This window comes from Lissotriton helveticus, chromosome 6 (assembly GCF_964261635.1).
Source record: "Lissotriton helveticus chromosome 6, aLisHel1.1, whole genome shotgun sequence".
Lineage (NCBI taxonomy): Eukaryota > Metazoa > Chordata > Amphibia > Caudata > Salamandridae > Lissotriton > Lissotriton helveticus.
In genome coordinates this window covers 1,101,593,679-1,101,617,755 of record NC_136067.1, presented here as the reverse complement: position 1 = coordinate 1,101,617,755, position 24,077 = coordinate 1,101,593,679, and the positions used below count along the sequence as shown (strand labels likewise).

At 42.3% G+C, this 24,077-nt stretch overlaps 1 protein-coding gene across 1 annotated transcript in view; it reads left to right on the top strand.

Moving 5' to 3' along the window:
* Nucleotides 1-13,499, top strand: part of NPHP1 (nephrocystin 1) — a 695,982-nt gene extending 682,483 nt beyond the window's left edge. Inside the window, exon 20 of the mRNA XM_078648761.1 lies at nucleotides 12,027-13,499. Coding sequence (XP_078504887.1) covers nucleotides 12,027-12,299 — 273 coding nt within the window. The 3' untranslated portion in view covers nucleotides 12,300-13,499. The remainder of the gene's footprint in view (nucleotides 1-12,026) is intronic.
* Nucleotides 13,500-24,077: the final 10,578 nt, after the last annotated feature.

The window sequence follows — 24,077 nt, the reverse complement described above, 5'->3', positions numbered from 1 at the left end:
TGGCCTTTATTTCTGAGGAAAAATAGATTGTTCTCCCGTCATTGATAATTTTTAGTTGGGCTGGGTTTACCAGGTAGGCCTGCATCTTCTTTTCATTGAACAGTTTTATCAATTGTCTGAGTCGCCAGCGTCTCTCTACTGTTGTGTGGCAGAAATCAGGACGCACGAAGAAGGATACCCCATCTACATTCCTCTTAGCATCTGGTCTTGCCTTCTCTGAAATCGCCTGCCTAAGCAAAAAGTTGCTCACAAAGATAAGGATTGCTCTTGGTCTTTCATCCTCCTTCGCCCCCCTTTTGATTTTAAACGGAAAGCGGTGGGCTCGTTGAATTTCTGTGGCCCAGTCCCAGCTCGATAACTCAGGGAATGCTTGCTCAAACAGTTTAGTAACATAGGCCCTTATATCGGACCCTTCCCTTCCCTCTGGTACCCCCAGAATCCGGAGGTTATTTCGCCTGAGCCGATTTTCCATATCCTCCAGCTTCCACTGGATGTCTGTTATTTGTGAGCTCTGGGCTTCGACTTTGTTGGTTGCTGCTGCAGCCTCCGCCTCTGTTGAGACCACTCTATCTTCGAGATTGGTCATTCGATCCCCCAGGTTAACACAGACTTTGGATAGCTTCCTTACTGCGCCCTGCATCTTTCTTACTGCTGCTCTAGATTTTCGGCTTTCCTGTCGGGCTTCCTCCCTGTGTGCCAAAATCTCTTTATGGATGGTCTCCAGAAGCGACATCTGAGCCGCTGCTCCTCCAGGGCTGCCCTGCAGTGGCATTGCTGATGAGTGGTCCCAACTCAGCTCACCTTTAGAATTCTCTCGGTTTTTGTGTGGTTTTACTGCTGTTACCGGTAACTCCAGCTCATGATCACTTTCTGTGTCCAGATCTGATCCAGGATTGGAGCTATCGTCCTCCTCTGACCACTCGCCCCCCTCTGACACAGAGAAGAAGCATTCGCTTGGAACTTTTTCATTCTCCTTGCATTTTTCCGTATCAGGACGACCCCCCAGATGCTCCTGGAGTACTTTAGGCGTCTCTGCTGATTCCAGCTCGATCAAAACATCTGCCGTATGCTCATCTTTGTCCATATCAGCCTTATCCAATTGAGGATCTCCTGTTTCAGAGCTAACCAGTCCACAGCATAATGGTCCCACTTTTGTCTCACCTTCGGTTGGTTTGCTACCGTCATCTTCTGATCTCTCAATGACATTGGGCTTCCTTGTTTGGTTATTAATTTCTTCCCCTTGTTTCACTTGTTCAGGCCCATCTTTGATCGTGGTTGCCACATCCAGAGTGTTTGGTGTTGGCATGGCTGAATTTTCAGCTATTGACTGATCATTCCCCCCTCCCTCCATTACCAAGATATTTTTTAGGCCTTTTTCCTTGATCACCTTAGGGAAAAAATCAGCAATAGGAGCAGTGGGAGCCGCAGCCGTAGCTTGTCTTGTTCTGGAAGCGATTTGTTTCTTTGCCTGGGGGGACTGCACTTTCTGCTCTGCTTCTGCTGGTACCGTCTCACCCCCGGTCTTTTTCTTCTTTTCTGTGGCAGTTTTTGTACCAGTGTTCAGTTTGGGGGCCATTGCTCTGGTTATGTTGTTGGCACTGTGGTTGCCTTCTATCTTCACTGCTTCTCCGCTCGTAGTCTGCTCGGCCGACTTTACTCCCTGTATCAGCCTCTGGCCTTGCTCAGCTCCCGTTGGCCCCCTGCGCGGAGTCTCGCCCTTGCCCCGCCTTCCTTTCCTCTGCCGATGCCGAGAAGCTGCAGACGCTGCAGGCGCCGGCCACACCGCCACCACCACCGAGGAAATCCCTCCAACCCGCCTCAGGTCAACCTCGCACCGCAATCTCCACCGGCTCTCGTCACCAGCCAAACCGCTGATGCAGGCACGGACAGTGGCGGGGAGAGGAACCAGTCCGCGGGCGTTCGACCGCACCGAGCCGCAGGTGAGCAAAAGGAACATCCGCATTCACTCTGCAAAAAGAGCCGCTTGCGCCGTATCCACAGATTTATTTCATTATTTCCTGTTTATTTCCCGTGTTCTGACCGGCAAACGGATAGAGTTAGATGATCATGGGCTCCACTGTTCTGCTACTGCTTTCGGCCTCAGCTACTCGGCCGCCATCTTGCCTCCGCCAAGGTTTTCCATTCAGAAGCTACTCCTACACATCATGAACAACATCGTTAAGATGCACTGTACATACATATGTTTGAATGTTCCGATACCTTCAGGAGTCCTGCACGCATCTTGCATAATTATGTAATGATTATTTTTGCCTCCCAATACTGTATCCCTCCTACCCAAAATTGTGAAGTGCTCTGATACCCATAAGGGTCAAGTTCGCGCTATGCAAAACTTTATAAATAAATAAAATGCTGTCTTTTTCTGAACTGGAGGTCTCATCACCCCTCATTTTCACTTTTTTTTAACGCATACAACTGTTGTTATTATGGAAAAAAAACGACTACTACGCTGTTTGTGTAATCATTTCTGTTTTCTTCTTGATGCTAAAGTTGTTGCCGGTGTAAATGTTTTTCTCCTTTTCTCCACAGCTTAACCATGTCACACTTGTTTAAATGCTCATACCCTTTTGAACATTGACATTTCCCTAGAAAGTTGTTTTCTCCATAGCTCATCATTTAGTAGTAATTGCAGAAAGGGCCTTCTTGACGTCCCAGAGTGTGGAGTAGCTGTTTCCCAGAGGAAGCATCTAACATGCCTTTTATTGATCTACACATTGTGGTATGGTCTCATATTTAAGCTCCATTCACTTTGAGTAGGCCTCTAAAGGTTGCTGATATCGCTACATTTTAAGTTGACAGCGTGTTGGTTAGACGTTTTGGAAGGACAGAGATGCAAGATGTAAAAGAGGAACACCTTTTAAACTTATGTCACTGTAACCAGGGCCAAAGTCTGGGTGATGGGGCGGGCTTGGGGTATTTGGGGTGTGACACCCCCAATTAACCCCATTCGCGCTGCCGTTGGCCAACGGCAGCACTACCTCCCTAGTGCTGCCGTCGACCAACGGCCGACGCAGCCCCGCCCACTCTTCAGAATGCCCGCACCGTAAGGCGTTAATCATACTCTTGGCAGTTGGGGCTTGGGTAGCCCTGATTTGAGTCTGCTATGTCTGTGTCTGTTTTTCCTGTCATCCTGATTTCACTAAGAGGTTTTAATTTGTTCATTTTTAGATCTGGAACTTAAATATATTTGGATACCGTTTTACAAAGATTTTGCATCAGGGTTGTGTCACTTTTTTGATGCTCCCTGACGCAAAATCCTATATGGTACTCACAAATGTAGATTTGCATGGCTTTGTAAGAAAAACGAATGCGGTGCATTGAGATGAGATTTGTTACTTTGCTTCAGGTAGGAAGGCATTCTATGAGTGGGCCCATGAACTTTGACGCAAACCCATTTTAATATAGGCCCAGATTTAAAAACACCATGCATCTATGTTGCATCACTTTTGACGCAGCCCTGAAGCGCAATACTTTTTGATATATACAAAGCCAGGAAAATGTCCAGTCGCATGTATGGTAAGAAAAAGTAACACTGAGTAACATTGAGCTGCTTGAGGTACTTTGCGTCAGGTGGGTGGTGCATGTGCATTCCCATGTATCCACCCATTGATTTGCAGTTGTAGACATGGGTTTGCATAATATGGTGCGCCTACCTGAGGCTGTGTAATGAGGAGAAATAACTTGTTACTTTCTCTTTGCATGTGTGCTGCATGCAGTACACCTGCAAAGAGGAATACGCCTCAAAGAATCGTTTTTTTGCAGGTAGGCACTCCTTCCTGCACAAAACTATCCTGACCATAACGCAGACACCCTTGCACTATGGCGCAAGGGTGGCTGCATTGGCACCGCCAGTAAGCCTGAATTGCTCCAGTGCATGGAGCGTTGCTTGCTGCACTGTGTTGCACCATTTCTTTGTAAGTATGCCCCTTATCGACCAGTTTACCAAATAAGCATTTGCAATGCAATAGCTCTCGCCTTTACACAAGTTTGAGCTATTGGCATTGTAAATGACAATGCCTTTTATTTATGTTTTGGTTTTTAAAACATAAATTAAAGGCATTGTCATTTACAATGCCAATATCTTAAACTTGCATAAATGCGAGACCTTTTGCATTGCAAATGCTTGGTTTTTAAAAGCTGCATGTTATTGGCAAAGGTAAAGCTGATGTACCTGCTGCACGCGGTGCCTGGCAGGATGTAAGTGTGTTATGGGGGCTGGGGTGGGCCATCAATGGAGACATTCTGCAGAGAAGAAGATTTGTGCGGTAAGTCCAAAGATGTCAAAAACTGTCCGAGAATGATTTGCAGCTCCAGAAATGCCTGGGTTTGGAGGCACTTTTGGATTTGTTGTGAAACCAAAATGCTGCCCGGACGTGTTCGCTTCTTGGAACGTATGGGGAGGAGGCGCATAAGAAATATTTCCAATACTTGACTTTTTGAAAGCATCAAAGTCAATGTTTAAAAGATGGAGTCGCGATGATGCAGTGTGCCATGCAGTGACTCGCCGAGCTTTAAGGTGGGTGATGCTGTGCGCAGTGCCTGTGGTTGGCGCTGCAGCTGGTGTAGCATGGTTGCACTCTCCTTGTGTGGGTAACGGGAGGCCTGGGCTCCTTCTACACAGGTGATCAGAGCTGTCACAATATCAAACCTCAATTTTTGAAGCCTTATCTTCATTGGTTTCTTCTTTCTGGATTACTGTATGAGTCTCTTGGGCTGTTTTACTGTGAAATGGTGCACCTGGTGCACAATGGCGCTGTGGAACATATTCCTGAAAATGTCCTGTCCGCACCTCACGCTCTAACTCCACTCTCCACTGAGCACTGAAAGACTGAGGCCAGTCTGTCCTTCCCTGCAGAGCATTGTAGAGTTTGTAGCAGCGAGCACGGTGTCCCAGAAGCGGCGCCGTGCTCAGTCGTACAGTTTAAAAAAAAACAAAAAAAAACAAGCACGGTGTCCCTGAAGAGGGCGCCGCGCTCCGTCTTAAAGTTAAACAAAAAAACAAAAAACAAGCGCAGTGTCCCATAGCGCGGCAGCCACCATTGTCCCCATCAGTGTACATTTTAACAAGACTGCAGCCCACCAGATAAAGCCCACTGTGTAACGCCTTAAGTAAAAGATCGAGTCCGGATGGGTGGGGCCAAAAGGAGACAGGGCATTAAGTAAGAAGCCTCATTTTCAAATGGAGGCCAGCGTTTAACATAAATGATGACGCCACCCAATCAAAATAATGGGCAGCGCTTCAATTCCCCTTCAGAAATCTTATTGATTACAAGACTCCTCACAGAGCGAGGTGCGCATGCGCGCACCAACGCTAGGCGAGACCTAAAAAGTAGCTAATCTGCACCCATATAAGTGCTTGTGAAATGGATGCAAATGTACTACTTTTTTTAAATTCACAAACGGCAGTAATATGCTTGGAAAGCTATGCAAGTCTTACAAGTCTTACTTTCCAAGGCATACTACTGACAATTAAACACCCAAAAGATGATGGGATAAATGTTTAAAAATAATCTAACCACTGGCAGACCCTGGGGGTATTATTCAAAACCATAGTTTTTTAGCACAGAATAAAGACAGACAGAGTGGTGGAGGACTTTCTTCCATTAAGCCATCTGCCAAGTTAAGAGATGTTTTCCAGCCCGGTGGACATCTCTAAATATCGGCAAGAACCACCAACATTGCGGTTCCTGTCAATGTAGGAACAGTTTAACAGATGGCTCATTTAAAACATGATGGCTGGTTGTCAAATTCCCAAAGCGGAGTTTGTTTTTAATAAAATAATTTTTGAAAAAAAATGACCCCCCTTACTAGTTTTCTCTCATTATGTGGGGGTCATTTTCCTTTTTGTTTACTCACAATCACCACCAATATATACCTGGCTGTGATTACTAGTAAAATAAAAAAAGCCATCAGGACTGTCCATTCTGTTATGTTATGTTATGTTATTAGGGGTACTTTTATAGCGCACGGCTACTCCGAGGAGTGTCCCGGCGCTAAAGACCGTCACCGACCCAGAGTGGAAGGCAGAAAGGGAGGGGAACTGAGAACAAAATGAAAAGAATCACTGCGTGAACAGCAGAGTCTTCAGATCCTTCCTGAAAGCCAGAAGATTGGTGTTGGATCTGAGAGACAGCGGGAGAGCGTTCCATAACCGGGGGGCAAGATGTTTAAAAGACCGCCCCCCGCAGCGCGCACGTCGGATCACCGGGTTAACAGCCCTAGCCTGGGTAGCAGATCACAAAGATCTGGAAGGTAAATAGAAACTGATGCGTTTCCGAAGATAACAAGGGCCAGTACCGTGAAGGGCTTTAAAGGCAATGGTCAGGGCCTTAAAGGTGATTCGCTTCTTGATGGGCAACCAATGAAGGGTTCTAAGAAGATCACTGGCCCTGGCTCTCCTGGAGAGTCCGAAAATGGCCCGGCTGCAGAGTTTTGCACAACCTGAAGACGCTCTAGCAGGAAGTCCGGGAGGCCTAGATATAGTATATTAGAATAATCTAGGCGCGAGCCTATCAGGGCCTGAACCGTGATTCTTCTATGCTCTAGAGAAAGAAGAGGCAGAAACTTCCTCAGCATCTTCAAGATCGCAAAACACCTGCCGGCCAGACCAGCCACCTGAGTTTTAAAGGAGAGGCTGTTATCAATCTGGATTCTAAATAGGGTGTGTGGTGTGATGGCTTACATCCGATACCTCTTCAGAAGCAAAGAGAGAAACCCCTCTGAATGCAAGGGGAGAGTGTTTATCCAACCACAAATTAACAAAAGTTTACCCCTACGAGAACTTGAAACAACAATCTACTTACATCCAGTCTCCACACCCAACCAAATTTATTACCAAGGGACCTTAATGATACTTTACTTCCGATACCACCTCCTCTGTTGGGCTGTTGAAGGAAGTTTTACAATGACAGAGTAAATTAGACTTCTTTGGCGTAAAATTTGTGGTCTGCTCAATGCAAAATCAAACAGGCAGACCTTGAGTTTGGCAGACAGGGTACTCCGTCGCAGTTGCAACAGAGTGTCTGTCTGCCAAAATCTAAATCAGCTGCATAAGTCCCCTAATGCAAATTAGTACAGATACTGCCCCTGATTGAAACAGTGCATCCCAAGCCTTGGTCACCTCACACAGTGGCACACTGCATTTTTCACACACACCCTCCCACTTATACTGATTGAAGCAGTCACACATTTTATGTTTGCCTCTACATGAGCAGATTAAATCAGTGGCCAAAATCTGTGATTTTTTATGCTTGTGTTAGACATGTAGCTTGGTAAAGTTACTCAATGTGCAATAGCACCTAGTCACTTGAATTAACTTATTACAGACTACTAGTGACAACGCCATGCACCCATCCTTCCCAGTGGCTGTCTTTACTCAAAAAGCATAAAGAAGCAGGAGGGCAGAAGCCCACTCTGTGCGTTGACAGCAACGGTAGCAGGCACAGTAGTTGTTCTTTAGTCCTCAGTCCGATTTTCTTCGAAAACACCCTTCCATTGCTCCTTCTTAAGTCGGGATATTGACTACAGTCAGGTTCAGGTTCTTTATTCGATTCAATTGAATCATAAAAGTCTGCATACATACATTAAAAAAGCAAGACAGAATATACATAGGGAAATGTTGTGCAAACATTAAATATACAATACATCTATTTCCTATTCCTGAGTCATATTATCCCAGCACTGAATCTAGATATTTCAAGAAAAACCTACTAACGTTCTACAACATATTTATGCAAGATATTAAAAACCCCTAAAATCACTGAAATTTATATTCATACATTACAAACATTAAAAAGAAAAAAACATGACTTAGTATGCATTGGAAAAAAAATTGTGCAAAGGTTAAATATGCGGTACACCTATTTTCTTCTCCTAGATCATCTTATCCCAGCACAGATTCTAAGAGTTTAAAGGAAGCCTCCTATCATTCTACAACATATTTTTATAAGATATTAAAAACCCATAAAATCACTAAAAATGTAAGTTCATTTTACGATTCATAACGTTTCCCGATTAAGAGTGCAGTTCTAATGAAGTTGAGCACAGCACTGCAGATGACTGCAGTAGATAATGACCGCAAATAATTAAAACCCTCCTGATAGGAGCAGGGATGAATTTCCTTTAAAATGGGCTTGATAAAACGTGCCCTTGGGTCTTTATAAAGTGTGCAAAACAACATAAAGTGCATTGTGCTCTGCTGGGCTAAATTATTACAAGGACAGGGGGTTCGTCTCTCACATCAACCTGCCCGATTGGGGAAAGCAACAAGAAAGTGCAATGTGCAGAGACGGAATCTGGTCATTAGGAAACGTGATTGAACATGCATGGTAAAAGACAAGTAAAATTGTGGTTGGCTTGGAAACATACAATCTAGTAATCCATGATTTGGGTTAGGCATGCATATTTCAGTACGAAAAGCTTTCTTTAGAACGTGTTTCATGTTTTGTTGGATTCCCTCGAATTATCATAGTAATTTTCCAAGCCAATTTAATAAAAGGTATCTTTGATATAACGTAGCCAAGGAATAGACATTGCGTTATCAAGATTCATACAATCTCTTAGAATACTTCTTGAAAACAATAAGTCCTCCGAGGTCCAGATTTTCCCCCATAGAATCAATGGGGCAGTGTTTATCCTATCTTTTACATAATCCAGACCCACTTCAGATTGACAAAAAGAACTGCTAGGAGTCATCAGTAACCATTTTAAAAATGTGTTCTCTAAAATCTGGATCTGGAAACTTTTATGGTAGCCCCATACTCCTGCGCCAAAAGTGGCTACTGAGACATTTCGATTTATATCATTTTAACATGTCTCCAATAGGCTTATGTCAGTTTACCAGCAAAGCGAAAAAGCCCCTCTATTATTCTGCTAGAATATTGACTCGTAGCCACAATTAGATTATCCCATTTTAATTTATTATTAAAACATTACCCAAGTAGGCAAAATTTGGCACCTTATCAATAGTTTTTTCCTATACAGTAAACAGCCTTGTTTTTGTCGAATTGGGACTGCATACCATAATAAATGATATTCTAAAATTTACCTTTACATCCAATTCCATCATGAATTCAGTAAATGCTTTCAAACACTTTTGTAGGCTATTGGCCGTTAAGGACATCAACACTGTATTGTCTGCATAAGACAGCAATGGGACCTGTTTCCCTTCTATGCTTGGGAATTCCAATTGCTGTTCTAACATCAATGATTCCAGTCCATTGGTATATATTAGGAATAAAAAAGGGGCCAGAATGCATCCCTGGCGTACCACCTCGGTAGAAGCAATTGGCCTAGTCTTCTCTCCTCCAGGGCCAAAGCGAATGGCTACAGTAGTAGATGCATGTAGCCGACGCAACAGGGATGAGGGTTTCTTCAAAGCCCATATTTTCATCAGTGTCCACAACTTCCCACGGCTCACTGTATCGAAAGCACTGGACAAGTCCATGAAGGCCAGGTGGATCGACCCCCTCCTGGCCTTCATGTAATTGCCCATGATCATGGACAAGTTGAGGCACTGTTCATTTGTTTCCATCACCTGTCTGAAGTCATATTGGGTATTCAATATAAGTCCAGAGGCATTGGCCCATGACTCCAAACGTGCAAGGATTACCCTCCCCATTACTTTGCACGTGGCGTCAATTAAAGAGATCGGCCTATAGCATGTGGGGTCATTCCTGTTACATTTTTTTAAAATCAGGATTACCACTGCACTTCTCCATGATAATGAGATACGGCCCACTATGACCGATTTAAAAACATTCAGCATCAGGGGGCCCCATAGTTGAGGGTTGCCTTTAAATAAGTCCAAGGGCACCCCATCTGGTCCTGGGCCTTTCGCGGATGTGCCATCTGCTAGGGTGTCCTTAACCTCATTGATTACAGTCAAATTATGTAATAGTTACTCCTATTTTTTACAGTGCTTAGATACATATTATAATACTTAAAATCTCCTTGTGTTGCGATTGTTGAGAATATTGCAAGGCACCTTGATATTTCATTACACTATAAGGGCACTCAGCCTTCAGCCTCATGCCCACTTAGAATCTTAGGACACTTAGGTGACTTACAATATCCCTATTACAATAGGGAGAACTTTATCGCATATATTTGGAGACCAGGAAGATGATGAAGGACACTAATAGAAAGCATTAATTGACCTAGACTGAATTGATATTTGCTTTAGGCCTGGCATTTGACAAATATTTTTACTTTTTTATTTAGAATGATATCGGTTGCATGGTTTTTTATGTTCTGCAGTTCATTTGGCTTTCCATTTTGTTGTTCTTCATATTTATTTTACAAAGCAGCATTAGTCATTCTGTAGGTATGTTTCAGCTAGAACCGGATTTGTTTGTCACTTTTGCGCACGCTGACTGTTTTGCACCAAATTTGATAATCAGTTAGCAAGGAGAGCTATGACCCAGCATGACACTTTTAATACTGATCCGTTCAGGGGGAAAGGTAAAGGGGGTGAAAAAAAGATGTGTTTTCCCATTTATCTCGCATAGGAAATATTTTCAGCCTAAACTGTGAGTGGATTACATCAAATTTTGCATGAAAGTAAAATTTTACATGCTTTTGTAGGTTTTGTGTAATTCCTTTTACTATTTTTTTTTAGATATAAGCATTTTGCAGAGTGGGCTGTAAAGTGTCAGAAATGAATACAAACAAAGGAATCCGATTGGATGCAAGTGCAGTTTCTCCCATTCAAAATCTCCAGTTCTGGAGTAGTAGCTCCAGATCGGAGTGATCTGACTGGCTACCCCAAGAGAAATATTTAGATTACGGAAGCCATTTCAGGATGAGGGGCATGGAGACCATGCCCCTCATCCTGAAATAGCTTCCATAATCTAAATATTTCTGGAAAAAAAACCTGTAGCTAACTCCTGCTATACATAACCAAAGGCTGCCCATAGCGGAGGGAAAAATAAATAACATATAAAAAAGAAAAATCACAAGACAAAATGCACACTCAATTGCTTGCGCTGCTCAAATCACCAATTTGCCAATGGTATGGGAACAAAGGAAAATGATATCAAAAGAACAACATTGATGGTGGTGCAGGTTATGGCATGTTTTTCCAGGAGGGGAGGGGGGACTGTGTGTCTGTCTATATATAAAAGGAGACAATCCAAGGCACTCCATACAGTCATTAATCCACTTTATCATGATGTCAGCAAAATCGCAATAAACTGGAATAATCACAGGGAGGAGTGCCTAGGATTATCTTCTTTGTTCGCATTACTGCATGTACCACAGCTCGAATGTTGGCACTGACTCAATTGTGGATGTGACCAGCAATTTGTGGTAGCCTTTTAACTATATATTTTAATATAAAATGGCCAGAAGAAGCAGAGAAATCAATCAGAGGTCACTGTTTATTTTTTTATGTACAGAACTCTGCCTTCCAACCTTTTTTATATGAGGTTCTTTATCCCCTTCCATGCTCATTACGAGGTCAGCTCGTCATGAGTCACAGTGGAGCTGTGCTCATGATGAGCTAAGTTCATCATAACGGCCGCAGCCCGCCCACGCGCGGTTGATTCCCCTCCTGTGCGGGATAATTAATCAGTGGGCGGGTCTGTGACGTGCTCAGCTCGTCATGAGCACAGCTCCACTGTGAGGCATGACGAGCTGGGCTCGCCACGAGCACAGCGGCGCTGCAGACCCCCCGCCGCACCGTGGGGGGAATTACCCCCGCAGCGAAGGGGTTGAATTTAGGATTGAACTGGAGGATTGTAGCCGGTAGTGGCAGTGAATCGTTGAGTGGGGACCTCATTCTGGCCAGTTCATTAAAAAAAATATCTCTCTATTCTGCCTTTTCCTCATCCCTTGGAGACTGAGTGAAATTCAAAATGGTTGTACCCAATTTACAATAGTAATGGGAGAGATCTTTTTACAGGTGAGTAATGTTATCTTTTGAAAAGGATTGTGTGTGTGAATGTGTAATCACTGATCCCTGTTTCTGGGATTTGCATTTTTGTTAACTTTGTTCTTGTTCTTTACAGAGAGACAAAGAATTCTTGAAGTCTTTGTTCATCCAGGCATATCATGACTCTGCATACCCTCTCCTTGTCGCCACCTTCCTTCCTGGCCTGAAATGGGCAGAAGAAGATTCTGAAGCTTCTCGCTGGAAGGCGATCGCGGACTTTCTTCGGAAAAATCACGAAAAACAGGGCTCTCTCTTCTCGCTGTTGTCCCCAGAAGGAGTGCATGAAGCTTTTGACATTGGAGAAATAACATATGATTTTCTGGGTGAGGCACGAATGGCGACAGCTTAATGCCTATATTTGGGACATGGGAAAACAGCCAGAAATTGCTAAGTAAATCAGTATTTTTTGTACATTCTTTTATTTTCATTTGTTCCCTTTAGGAAGCTACTGTAAAAGATAAAAATTGCTTTATGTGTAAAGCTTTTAGACTGTATTCCCTGTTAGGAGATACTTTTAGTAGGTAATCACTTTGCTGTGGCGCTAGCCATTTTAGTTAATTGTTGTTAAATGAAAATTATCAACAAATTGCAGTTTGTTGCCCACCTACCTCCCCTGTTCCTCCACTTTATACTTTGTTGCCGCAGTATAAAACTACAGGCAGACCAGCATGGTTGAGTTTACCTGTGCAAAAAAGTTTAGAGACAGATTCTTTCCGGACTTGCCTTAAAACTTTGCCACTGCACTTTGCGCTCCATATGCAAAGTTGACTATTGCCAGATGACTGACTATGTGATGATCATGATATGAACAAGCACCGACCCGTATGTAATAGCGGGGTGCTGGCGATTCCTGCAGCGGCCACCCCTCGACAGCTGCAGGTTAGAGCAGGGGGAGGCCGCTGCCCCCAAAACTTGTGCCCCCCTTGCTACGCCACTGATTCTAGAATTGATAAAGCAACTCCAGATATTTCTTTGCTTCCGCACCTGCTCTAAAGCAGAAACACAAAGGGTCTTATAAAATTTTATAACTGATTTAATTGCATTTAATTTTGTTGAGTCTTCTGCCATGAGCAGCCTTCAGTAAGCACATTTCATTCTCTTTCTCCCTTATTGGATTTACCAGTATGGCACCATACGAATATTCCAGCAAACATCTCCCATATACCTATTAGAGATGTATTCTCCAGCCAGGTGTAACTTAATTGTTATCATATTAAAGTTCCACTGATTTGCAACTGCGCAGAATGTTTTAGGTATTTAAAAATCCTACTAAATGAAACAGTCATTGTAGAGTGATTGTTTTTGCAGAAAATACATTGTATTTCCTTCATATTAGTTTTGTATGAACATAAATTGTAATTTATTTAATATATCACTATGATACAAATATTAATGCCATTAGATACTCTTTTTTTAAGAATGTCTATTTTTTGCTTTTTAAATCAATAATAGATGTGTAAAACTAATAAAATACAACTTGTGTTAAATTCTTTATTTTCCAAAACGTATTTTTGCACTGTGTGAACAAAAATAAATGATTTGAACTTTACACTACCTTCAGTCCATCTTTGGAATTTTGCGCTTTTCTTGGGTAGACTGTTCATAAGAAGTACATATCTAATCAACTTTGACCTAAAGTACAAATAAATCACTGTCAGTACATAAAATGGTATGCTCCAAAGTGTAACGGCTGGTAAATGAGAAATATTTAAAACAACAGTTTTGTTTTTTCTTGCAGCATGAATATTTTCTCAAGAGGTCATTTGAACTACTCAAAGCAGTTAAATATTTTATGGTTTCCATTGTTGTTTCAAGTTACTCTCAGCTCCCTTTTTAACCATTAAGAGTGTTACCAAAGAGGATGCCTCAGCACAAAAAGATAGCTTGCACGCACGAGGAGCCCCACTCACACCCTTGTTACAAACAGATGCATAATCTTTAATCTTTCATGTAACAAGAAGTTTTCTCTCAAGCCTTTTGATACCCTACAGCTCTTCTTAAATGCCCAAGCAAATCTGTAGCAGTCTGTTCTAAAAGACTTCACGACTAATAAGTAATGAAAACACAAAACTGCTCCCTTAATGCCCTTTTTACTGTACCCGAATAGATTTCAAAAGATTCACGTGTGTGGCAAAAATGTGATGCCCTTGATGGTATGGCTTTCTGATGCCTTCTGTGTCAGCCACTTCAATGAAATTCTGAAATTAAGATTAAAGTCATACGGTACATATCTTTGGGTAGCCGCCAGGACTTGAGAAGGCCCTGGTGATATTTGCTAAACTATTTGTGTATCCTTTACACATAGACTAGTGATGTATATGGTGGATCATATTAAAACTAACTTGACTTTGCTAGGTACCATGGCTGTGACACTTAAATTGATATTGGTGGCTGTAGCTCTAGCATGCTGAGGGCAATGCAAACCTGAGAGAAAGTATAATTGCGGGTATCCGTTTAAGAGCCTATACTCCTGAAAGAAGGCAAAGATTTGGGCCAAAATGGAGGTGGCAGGTTGATCTAGGTAAGCATCTCAGTGGTATGTCAATCTAGGTGGGGGGAAGAACCATGTATAGTCAATTCTAGTAGCTATTGAACAGAGATTGGGTAGAGACTAGATCCTGGTGATAAATGGTGGATGCCCTCTGCCCTTATGATGGCAGATGACATTCTGTGCTTGAATGAAGAAATATAAAGTTTGGTGAGAGAAGAGCAACTAATTCTCCAACATTGGATCTTTTATATATTCACATGCTTGTATCATTCTTCATCGACAGGCTGGGTATCCCTGGTACATAAACATAGCAGTAAACAGTGTAAAACCAAACAGCATACAGTATACAGTGTACAAAGACTATAGGACTGAAACAACATAATATATTTAGGAGCACATCCACCTCATTTGAAATAACCCAAACTTCAGCCAATGAGGTGTAAGCTTAAGCTCTCTTACTCCCCCTAGAGGCCACCATGGCTCATCTTTCTACCGCATGTCATGCACAAGGGAGTCCACTTGGCAGTACTCTGTTTTGACCCTTCAGTGAGCCTGAAAATGTTACTATTTTGGTCTTTCCTAATTTTGAACCAGCTCTGAAGTACTGTGAGTTATTTTTAGAGAAGATTACCATATGTTGTAGTCCAAGAAGATCATTTGATCTAACAACTAACTGTCACTATAGCTGACAGAGAGAAGATATTTCTATTTAAGCCTTGTTCATCTTGTGGTAACATGATTTACACAGATGACCCACATTCTCAGTGTATTTATCACCTTTGTTCCAATTCATAAGGCATCAGAGTGAAATATTTGCAAAACCTTTGCAACAAAAACACTAAAGGACAGAGAAACAAGGTTGTCATTATCCTTATGTATAGAGAAAATGTTCCTTCTTGTAAAGAAGATGCCCCTTTTCAGGGGAGAACTCGTGTAAAAGTGCCCTTCCAAGAAGGCAGTGCGCAAGAGGTACAGTTTCCTGAGCATGATTTCGTACCGCTGTTTCAGTCACCTCCTCGGGTAATTGCAGGATAAGCATACCTCTAGGCAGTATAGAGGGGCTCAAACAGTAGTAAAGAAGATGAAATCCTCAAAGACTTCTCTTCAAAGGAAACATCGTCGATGATGACATCAACACAGTCCTCGATGATGACTCTTCTGTCAACGAACTCACTGTCGACGGCCACTCTGTCAACAATAAACTTAAGAGGAGATATTTTTTCACCATTAAAAGTGTCAAATTTACCTCGTACTCAGATAATGCAATCGGACCAAGAAGAGGAGGTTTGTAATTGTGCCTTGATGACAACTTGCATCCCAACACAATTTGATGTACGATATGTCCCAGATTTTGGAGAAGAAATGGACAATGATGAATCTTACAACAAATGTTTCTCAGCAAGATTAGGAGTCTCAAACTATTCAAATTGGTACGAGAGAGAAACCACCAAGTGCCAATGGCCTTGTTTTTATTAACGCTGAAACAAATGAAGGATACTTTCAGTAGGTTTTACCACAGCAACCAGCTGATAATGTGGATTTTCCATAGCATTGGTGGGCTGAAAATCTGGATTTTATTAAAGACACAGAGGCTAATATTATGCAATAAATCCTTTATTGCCACCACTCAGCAGCATGTTAAAGCTTCTTAGAACAGAGAATAAAGCACGTTAAACAACATTCCAATTCAATAAACCCTCCTGCAACCAGTCCTCTTCCTTCTTTATATTGACAGCGAAATAAAGTAAAACATTTCATCTTTAAACAAATTCTCAGTCTCTTAACAATCCATGGATTAAAGGACAAACTCCATTCTTCCTGAGACTTTCCGATGAAGAAAAAATGAGTCCAAAAGCTCCAGACAGCTTAAGACTGACCTGCATTGATAAGAAAACAGAAAAAACACCAGGGTTGGAAAACACATGGGAGATATAATATTAGCCTCCGTGTCTTTACTAAAATCCAGTGTTCAGCCCACCAAGGCTGTGGAAAATCTACATTTTATGTCAAGACCCGGAAGCCAATATTATGCAAGTTCAAAGCACATTGACCAGACTTTTTGCTGCACTTTCAATTGGTTTGAAATAAAATCTTCTAAATATGGAGTCCGAAGACCAATCTGCGCAACGTAGAATGTCCTGCAGGCTACCACCCAAAACACAAGATTTAGAAACAGCCGCACCGGCCTATGCCATACACCGATTGCAGCTAGTGCAAAATCAGGCTGCCCGCCTGATCCATGGGCTGCCCAAATTCCATCGAGCAACCCCACTGCTGAAATCATTGCACTGGCTACCTGTGAGGGAGCGGGCCTTATTTAAACTAGGTTGCCTCACCTTCCAGGCTAGGATGGGCACTGCCCCCGAGTTTATATGCTCAGCCATCAAACCCTACCTGCCGGGCAGAGAACTCCGCTCTACCCACATGGCACTCCTGGTCACACCTCGCTTTAAGAAAAAGAAAGCAGGTGGGGCGAAATTTGCACCTGTCTTCTGGAACTCCCTCCCCATGACACTCAGATCCGCAACCTCCAATTTGGAGTTCCGGAAGAATCTGAAAACCTTCCTTTTCTCCAGAGCTTTTGCTGCCTAACCTGCCCCTCTTGCTGCTGTTGCTAGTAGTAGCTCCTATAGCGCCATGAAACCGCTGGGTATAAGCGCGCTAAATAAATGCTTTTAAATTCAAATTCAAATTCACCTTCTACTAAATGCGCACCAAACAAATTTATATCAATACCTGCTTTCTTCATCAAACCTTTCACCTACCTCACCAAAGTGGGTGAAGATACAGCTTTATAAGGAAACCTGAAAGAAATTAGTAATTGATACACCCCAACAGGTCTCAAGGAACTCGTTCTTTGTTCATACTCTTTCACACAACGCACCACACAAAGTTTTTCCTTTTCATCCAAGTACGGATAAAAAATTGTAGAAGAATTAGTTTTAGTTCTTTGTTTAATGTAGCAACAAATACCCTCAGGAGTAAAACATCTACTTTAGACCTCTAAAGCACAAACATCAGAAACTCTACGATAAGAAAAAAGGCACAACAACATCGTACGTTTGTAGGATACATCTTTTAGACTTAAACCTATATTGTCATTCCAAGAATCAAGAAAAAGAAGAACATGAGAAACATCCCAAAGGGTAGAATATCCAGCTCCAGGAGGTCTAGCCAATCTGATGCTCCTTAACAATCTTCTCGCCATAATATCCTGTCCAACTGTAATACCATTCACAAGGATATGCCCCCCTGAAATAGCAGATCTATGAAGATTCACTGAACCTATAAGCTAAACCCCTCTTAAACAAGCCAGTTAAGAAATTCAACACCTGAACTACATCTGCTGATACGGGATCCAGGTCCCTTTCCACACAGAAAGGGACCTGTGGAGAAGTGTGGCTCAGTGGTTAGAGGCGGCAGACCCGGAAGCTGAGATCGGCCGTGGACCAGGGTTCGATTCCCCGCCTCGGCGGGTCTCGGGCTTTAAAATTCCACGGACTCGATAATTCTCGCTCCGGTGCCTCCTCGACTCACGGGGTCACACGCTGCGACTCTGGGCAATAGCTTGCTTAATCTCCACTATGGCCCCTCGCGGCGGGATGCCTAGCTTTCACCTTGTGGATACCCTGCCGGGGTATCTCACAGGGGAATACCAGGACGGGTTCCCTAAGCAAGCGCTTAGATACCGTGTCGGTGATTTGCGCTATATAAATACATGTACACAGCAACCATTCCACTTACCAACCATTCCACTTATTCCAGGCCATTTTATATGCCTTCCTAGTTCCAGGTGCCCAGGACTCCTCAATATGTTTTGAAGGCTCAAATGAAAGTCCAGGCTTTCTCCAGACTTTCCTGAAAGTCTCCAAGCCACAAGTTGGAGCTGACCTGATTCTACCAGACCATGTATTTCTCCCTGAGGACCTCATAAAATTCCCTGAAACATGGGAAGAAGTATTGGGTATTCCACACTCATCTCCAACAACATAGGGTACCAAGCCTGAGAACTCCATATCGAGGTGATCACCAACACCATCTCTCTCTACTTGCAAATCACTCCTGTTACTTAGCTGATCATTGAAAAGGGAGGGAAAGCATGGGACTGAGTCCCCTCCAGTCTTGCAGAAAAGAAAGCATCTATCCCTAAAGCCTCTGGATCTGGATACCAACTGAAAAACTTTCCCAGTTGAGCATTTAATCTGTTCACAAAAAGGTCTACCTGAAAAGGTCCCCAAAAAAGATCCAATCTCGTAAAAACAGTTCTGTCTAAAGTCCAGTCGCTGGAATCGTAAAAATTCCTCGAGTACCAATCTGCCACTGAATTGCTCTTCTCCGGGATATGCTCTGCTTTGACATAAATGTTTCTCTCCAAACAATAATCCCAAAAAACTGTCACTAAATCGGCTAAACCCTTCGAACGTGGTTCTTCCAACCTGTTCACCTACCTCACAGCAGAAAACATTGTCCATCCTCAAAATTACTGCACATTTGGCAGTCTGATCCCCAAAACATTTTATTGCTAACAATTCTAAACAATTTATATGAAGCTTCTTTTCCTGATTTGTCCAACGTCCGCCAGTGCTTTGCGATCGGCATCTCGCACACCAACCTTCCAAACTTGCATCCGCCTCCTCAATCAGATCTGCATTCTCTCCAAAATTTGCTCGCCCATTCCAAGCTTCCATATTTTTCAATCACCAAGTCAATTCCTGTCTTGCCTCTAGTGAAAGACATAAATTCTCTGAATATTTTAAACCATTTCTCAAATGTAAAGTCTTTAATTTCTGTAAGGCCCTGTAATGTAATGGACCTGGGAAAACAGCCTGTATTGTATATGATAGAAGCCCAACAATGCGTGCCAAAATTCTTAAAGAGATACAGTTCAACTTGGGATTATTCCTTAACTCCTTTCTAATTCTTTTTAACTGATCTTTGGGTAACTTCAGAACACCCTCCTTCGTATCTATTACAAAACCCAAAAATTGCTGATTTGGAACACATTGTGATTTTTCCCTGTTCACCACGAACCCAGTGACTCCAGCAAGTCTACGGCTAACCTTGTATGTGAGAGAAGTGTCTTCCTGTCTGGATCCATTATCAAAATATCGTCCAAATAGATTATCAGACGTACACCTCTCTCCCTCAGATATGCCTGCACCGATCTTACAACCTTCGTGAAGCACCAGGGTGCTGATGACAGGCCGAAAGGCAAACAAACAAACTTCCTTGTTAGATCTTTCCACACAAACCTCAGAAATCTCTGATGATCTTTGCAAATAGGTATCGTAGGGTAAGCATCCTTCAAATTCAATCGGGTCATCCAATCCCCATTCAACAACACATCCTTTAGCAAATGTATTCCCTCCATTTTGAAGTGATGATAAACCACCCAATCGTTCAATTCTTGCAAGTTTATCACTGGAAGCATACCTCCTTTGTCCTTTTTTTCTACCAGAAAAATGTTGCTAATAAAACCTTCTACAAGATCTCTCTCTCTTTCTGTCGCTCCTTTCATTAATAATTCCTGAACTTCCAAATCTGTCAATTTGATTTGATCTTTCTGAAACTTTAGTTTTCTTGGTAAAAATCTCTGAACTGGATGAGCAATAAACTCTATCCGAAATCCTTGAACGGTCTCTAAAACCCAAGAGTCCCTTGTGATCGACAACCATGCCTGACAAAATTGGGCAAGTCTGCCGCCCAACTTTAAGGGGATAACAGAGGGGTCTAGACTTACCAGTCAATCCTCTGATCCGCTTATCTCCTCGGTTGTATCTTCCCCTCGCTCTTTGTCTTTGGCGTAAAATCCACCTCCGCGAAAATATCGTTGACCCTGGAAACCTCTAGCCACATGAAAAGGAGCCTCTAGTGATGTCCTGGCCTCAGCCGGGGAGCCGACTCAAAAACACGGTCATTAAAAACCTTTTTAATATCCCTTTGTGATTTCTGAGGAGAGCTTAAAGCTCCAACATACCTAGACAGATCCTTAATAAAAGCATCTCCAAAAAGAAGACCCTTTGCCGAAGTTCCTTCCTCCTTAGATGCCAGATCTGCCAATTTAGGATCAATCTTTAGCAAAATACTTTCCCTCCTTTCAATGGAGAGGCTGTAATAGCGTTACCTAATAAGCAAAAAACTTTCTGAATCCATTGACGCAACTCTTCTACATCAATATGCATCTTCCGCCATGTCAAAAATCTTTGACAATGGCCCAGCAACATCCAACAACCTGTCATGACTGGACTTCTAAGCTCGATCAATGCCTTTTCTAGGGTCACACCCCCCTTTAGCAATGAAGGCTATGATTTTAGAATCAAGCGCCGAGGTCACCAGCACCTTATTTTCAATAGTTGGACGAGGGCACTCTGATCTCAGTCTCACGCACACCTCTTTAAGTATCTCCCTTCTGATACAGTATTGAATGTATTCCGCCACATGATCAGAAGGAGTCCATTCAGGTGAAAGAGGATGCTTTATAAGGTGTCTTCCTTTCTCAAACTCTTAAGGTGTGACATATCTTCTTCTGAATCGATATCAGAAGAGCAACTGAGTTCAACCTCCGCACTACCGAGGATTCATCACAAACCACAGATGCGTGCTCTCTTAGTCACATCTTCTCTCTGGCCTTTAACTTGCCCATCTTTTATGCCCGAGACTTCACCCTCTTGCCTGTGGACAGCAGACATGTTCTACCAAAGTAGAATTTTTTTTTTCTTTCCCAGTTGAACACTGGTGGACACATGCTTCCTTTTGCGTGAAGCCTGTTTGTTTGAGCTATGAGCCACCTCAGCTTCAGGAGCAGACCAACATCTCTCCTCATCTTGCTTAGCAGATTTAGATGCTAGTAGTTCCAACTTCCTCTCCATACTAATTGACACCTCAGTAGTAATTTTTTCAATTAGGAGCTCGCAAAGCCGTTGCTATGGTTGCCGCAACCATAACGGCTAAAATTACAGTTTCCCTTGAACTCCTATTATTTAGCCAAAATGAATTAAAATTCATCTTTAAAATACAGCGATTTCAACAACGATTGAAACCAATATTAAACCCTTTTTTAAACAAAACATTTATAAGCCAAAAAACAGAGAGATGACACGAAGGAAAAACTACATATTCCTTTCTAGGCAACCAAAACACATTGCGAATACCAATAAAATTAAAAACCGGATATTTTCAAAATATCTCAATTGTTAAGGGTAAGATTCTTAAATATATAACATGTTCAGTTTAAAATAAAAATTAACCATTTACTCCTCAGAGACAAACTATAAATCGAATAGATATATATCTTTCAACCAATTTACACATACACTCATATACAAGAGTATTTATTGATTTAAATAACTTGAGAAATATAACAATACTCATCTCATTGAGCAGCAGCAATAAAAGAAGGAAGAGGACTGGTTGCAGGATGGTTTTATTGAATTGGAATGTTGTTCAAAGTTCTTTATTCTTTGTTCTAAGAAGCTTTTAACATGCTGCTGAGTGGTGGCAATAAAGGATTTATTGCATAATATTGGCCTCCGGGTCTTGACATAAAATCCTAAAATGGTGTTATTTGCTTCACCCATTCTTACTCCTCCTCTAGCTGCTCCTTTACCGGTTTCACCTCCTCTGCAACTGCCTCTATTACCTCCTCCACTGCCAAGGGAACCATGTTACTGATCTGTTCCAGAGAAGACATGTATGATGTCCGCTCTAATGGGTCTGTATATTCTGATGGATGAGGAGGAGGGTGAACTTCTACAAGTCGATGAGGACAAAATTACAGTAGACGGAAGTGTAGTGTAGTTCCTATATTCCCAATAGGCTCTGGGCATTGGAATAACATAAACGATAGTTTAGACGTAGGACTTAGGTCGACTAGGTCTCTATTGAATATGTTAGACTTAATTATGAATGCCAGCTAGCTCAGAGGTCACTAGAAACCTTCTCGAATTCACAAGAAGGGATTAGTTTCTGACAACGGCATAAACATGACAACTTTGCTCCCCCAAGAATAAGGAGTATATCTCCAGAGTCGCGGAAGCAATAGATAGCTATTTCACCTAGTCAATCGTGCATGCTTAGTTTCACCAGAGGAGCAGAAAAATAGAGAGACGGGCGTTTTCAATAAAAGAGGTTATTTATTGAGCAGTCTTATTTCTCATGCAAGAGAAGTGAATTGCTATAATCGCAATACTTGTCATGAAGTAAAGTGCGTACAGTAAAAAGAGTATTGTGAAATAATACTGTAAAAGCATTTATATGGTTTTTAAGCCCTAAGATACTTAAAATGGATAAAATACATAAAATGATAAAATAATGACTAAATGTACTCAACTGGTGCTTCTAAGATACGCCTACCCCGGTGTACCTAACCTAAGCCTAGTACATGGGAAGGAGTAAGTGAGATGTAGTTTGAGTTAAGCTAGTTTTCTGCCAGGAATCTAATCAGCTCCGTACCTTGGTTATAGAATGAAGGAGGTCTTGTATCTCTCTCTCAGGACTCGATCTCCCAGCAACCCGCAAGGGTGATAGGGAAACACTGGAGCTGGATTTCTCGGCAGGAGAAAAGACAGCGTCTCTCTCAGTGCGTCAGCAGGAGGGTCGGCTTCCTTCGGCACTTGCTACAGCAGGGCGTCGGGCAAGTAGATAGTCGATCTGCTCCAAAACACCGTGTGTTTTGCAATGGCAGATGATGGTATATTTATACCTGGAAGGTGCCGAGTTTGACGTAAGGTTGGACATAAGACGTCACTAAGAACTCGCAGTTCTTTCAGGACTCCGGGAGTTCTAGGACAAATCAATACAGAAGAAGGGGGAATTCCCGGGCTGCTGGAGGCTTGGTTTATCTAAGAACGCGTTGTGCTTTCTAAGAGTCTATGGGAGTAGCCTTGCCGTATTTGGACTGCATTGGCTATGTCTTAATATGGGTATGATTCTTATGCCTATATAAGGATATGATTTGATATAACCACATAAGGGCATAAATCGGGAATATAGATTCGTCTACAACAGAAGTTCATTGTTCCAAGTGGCATTGATTATGAACTATATTCACATGATTCTGCAGATGACATGTCTAAATTTCATGCATTAATAGAAGGAGCTACCAAGAAATGTAACCTATCAATGGTGTCTATAGATCAACCATGTTTTCTTTGGGACTCTAAAGAGCAACCTTGGAAGTCTATTATGTCCATACCCATTCTTGATTATGTCTTGGTGGAAGGTTAAAAATGTATGAAGACAGGCTACAGTTTAAGCTGTGGTACCTCGTCTGGAGAAAAAGTATAAGGCTCTGGATTCGTCTCTGGCTTGTCTTACTGGTCAAACCTGTTTCAGTAATTTCTTCAGCAGCTCAGAGAAGGAGCAAAACCCCAATAATGCTATCTTCTGGTAAGCCAGACAATGATAAATATGCATTGATAATCTGGGCTGAAGAATTTTGTCTACACAACAACCTCAAATAAGACAGTGCCCTGGCAATTTTAAGTCATTATGATCGCCAGATATGGCATGACAACGCTGCATTACTGGAACTCATTCCCGAAGATTAGAGGAAAGTGGCAAAAGCTCAGCCCTCCACAGGGCTTGGTCGCCCCACTCACTGCTGCCGCTCCTGCCTGCCTTTGCCGCCTCCTGCCT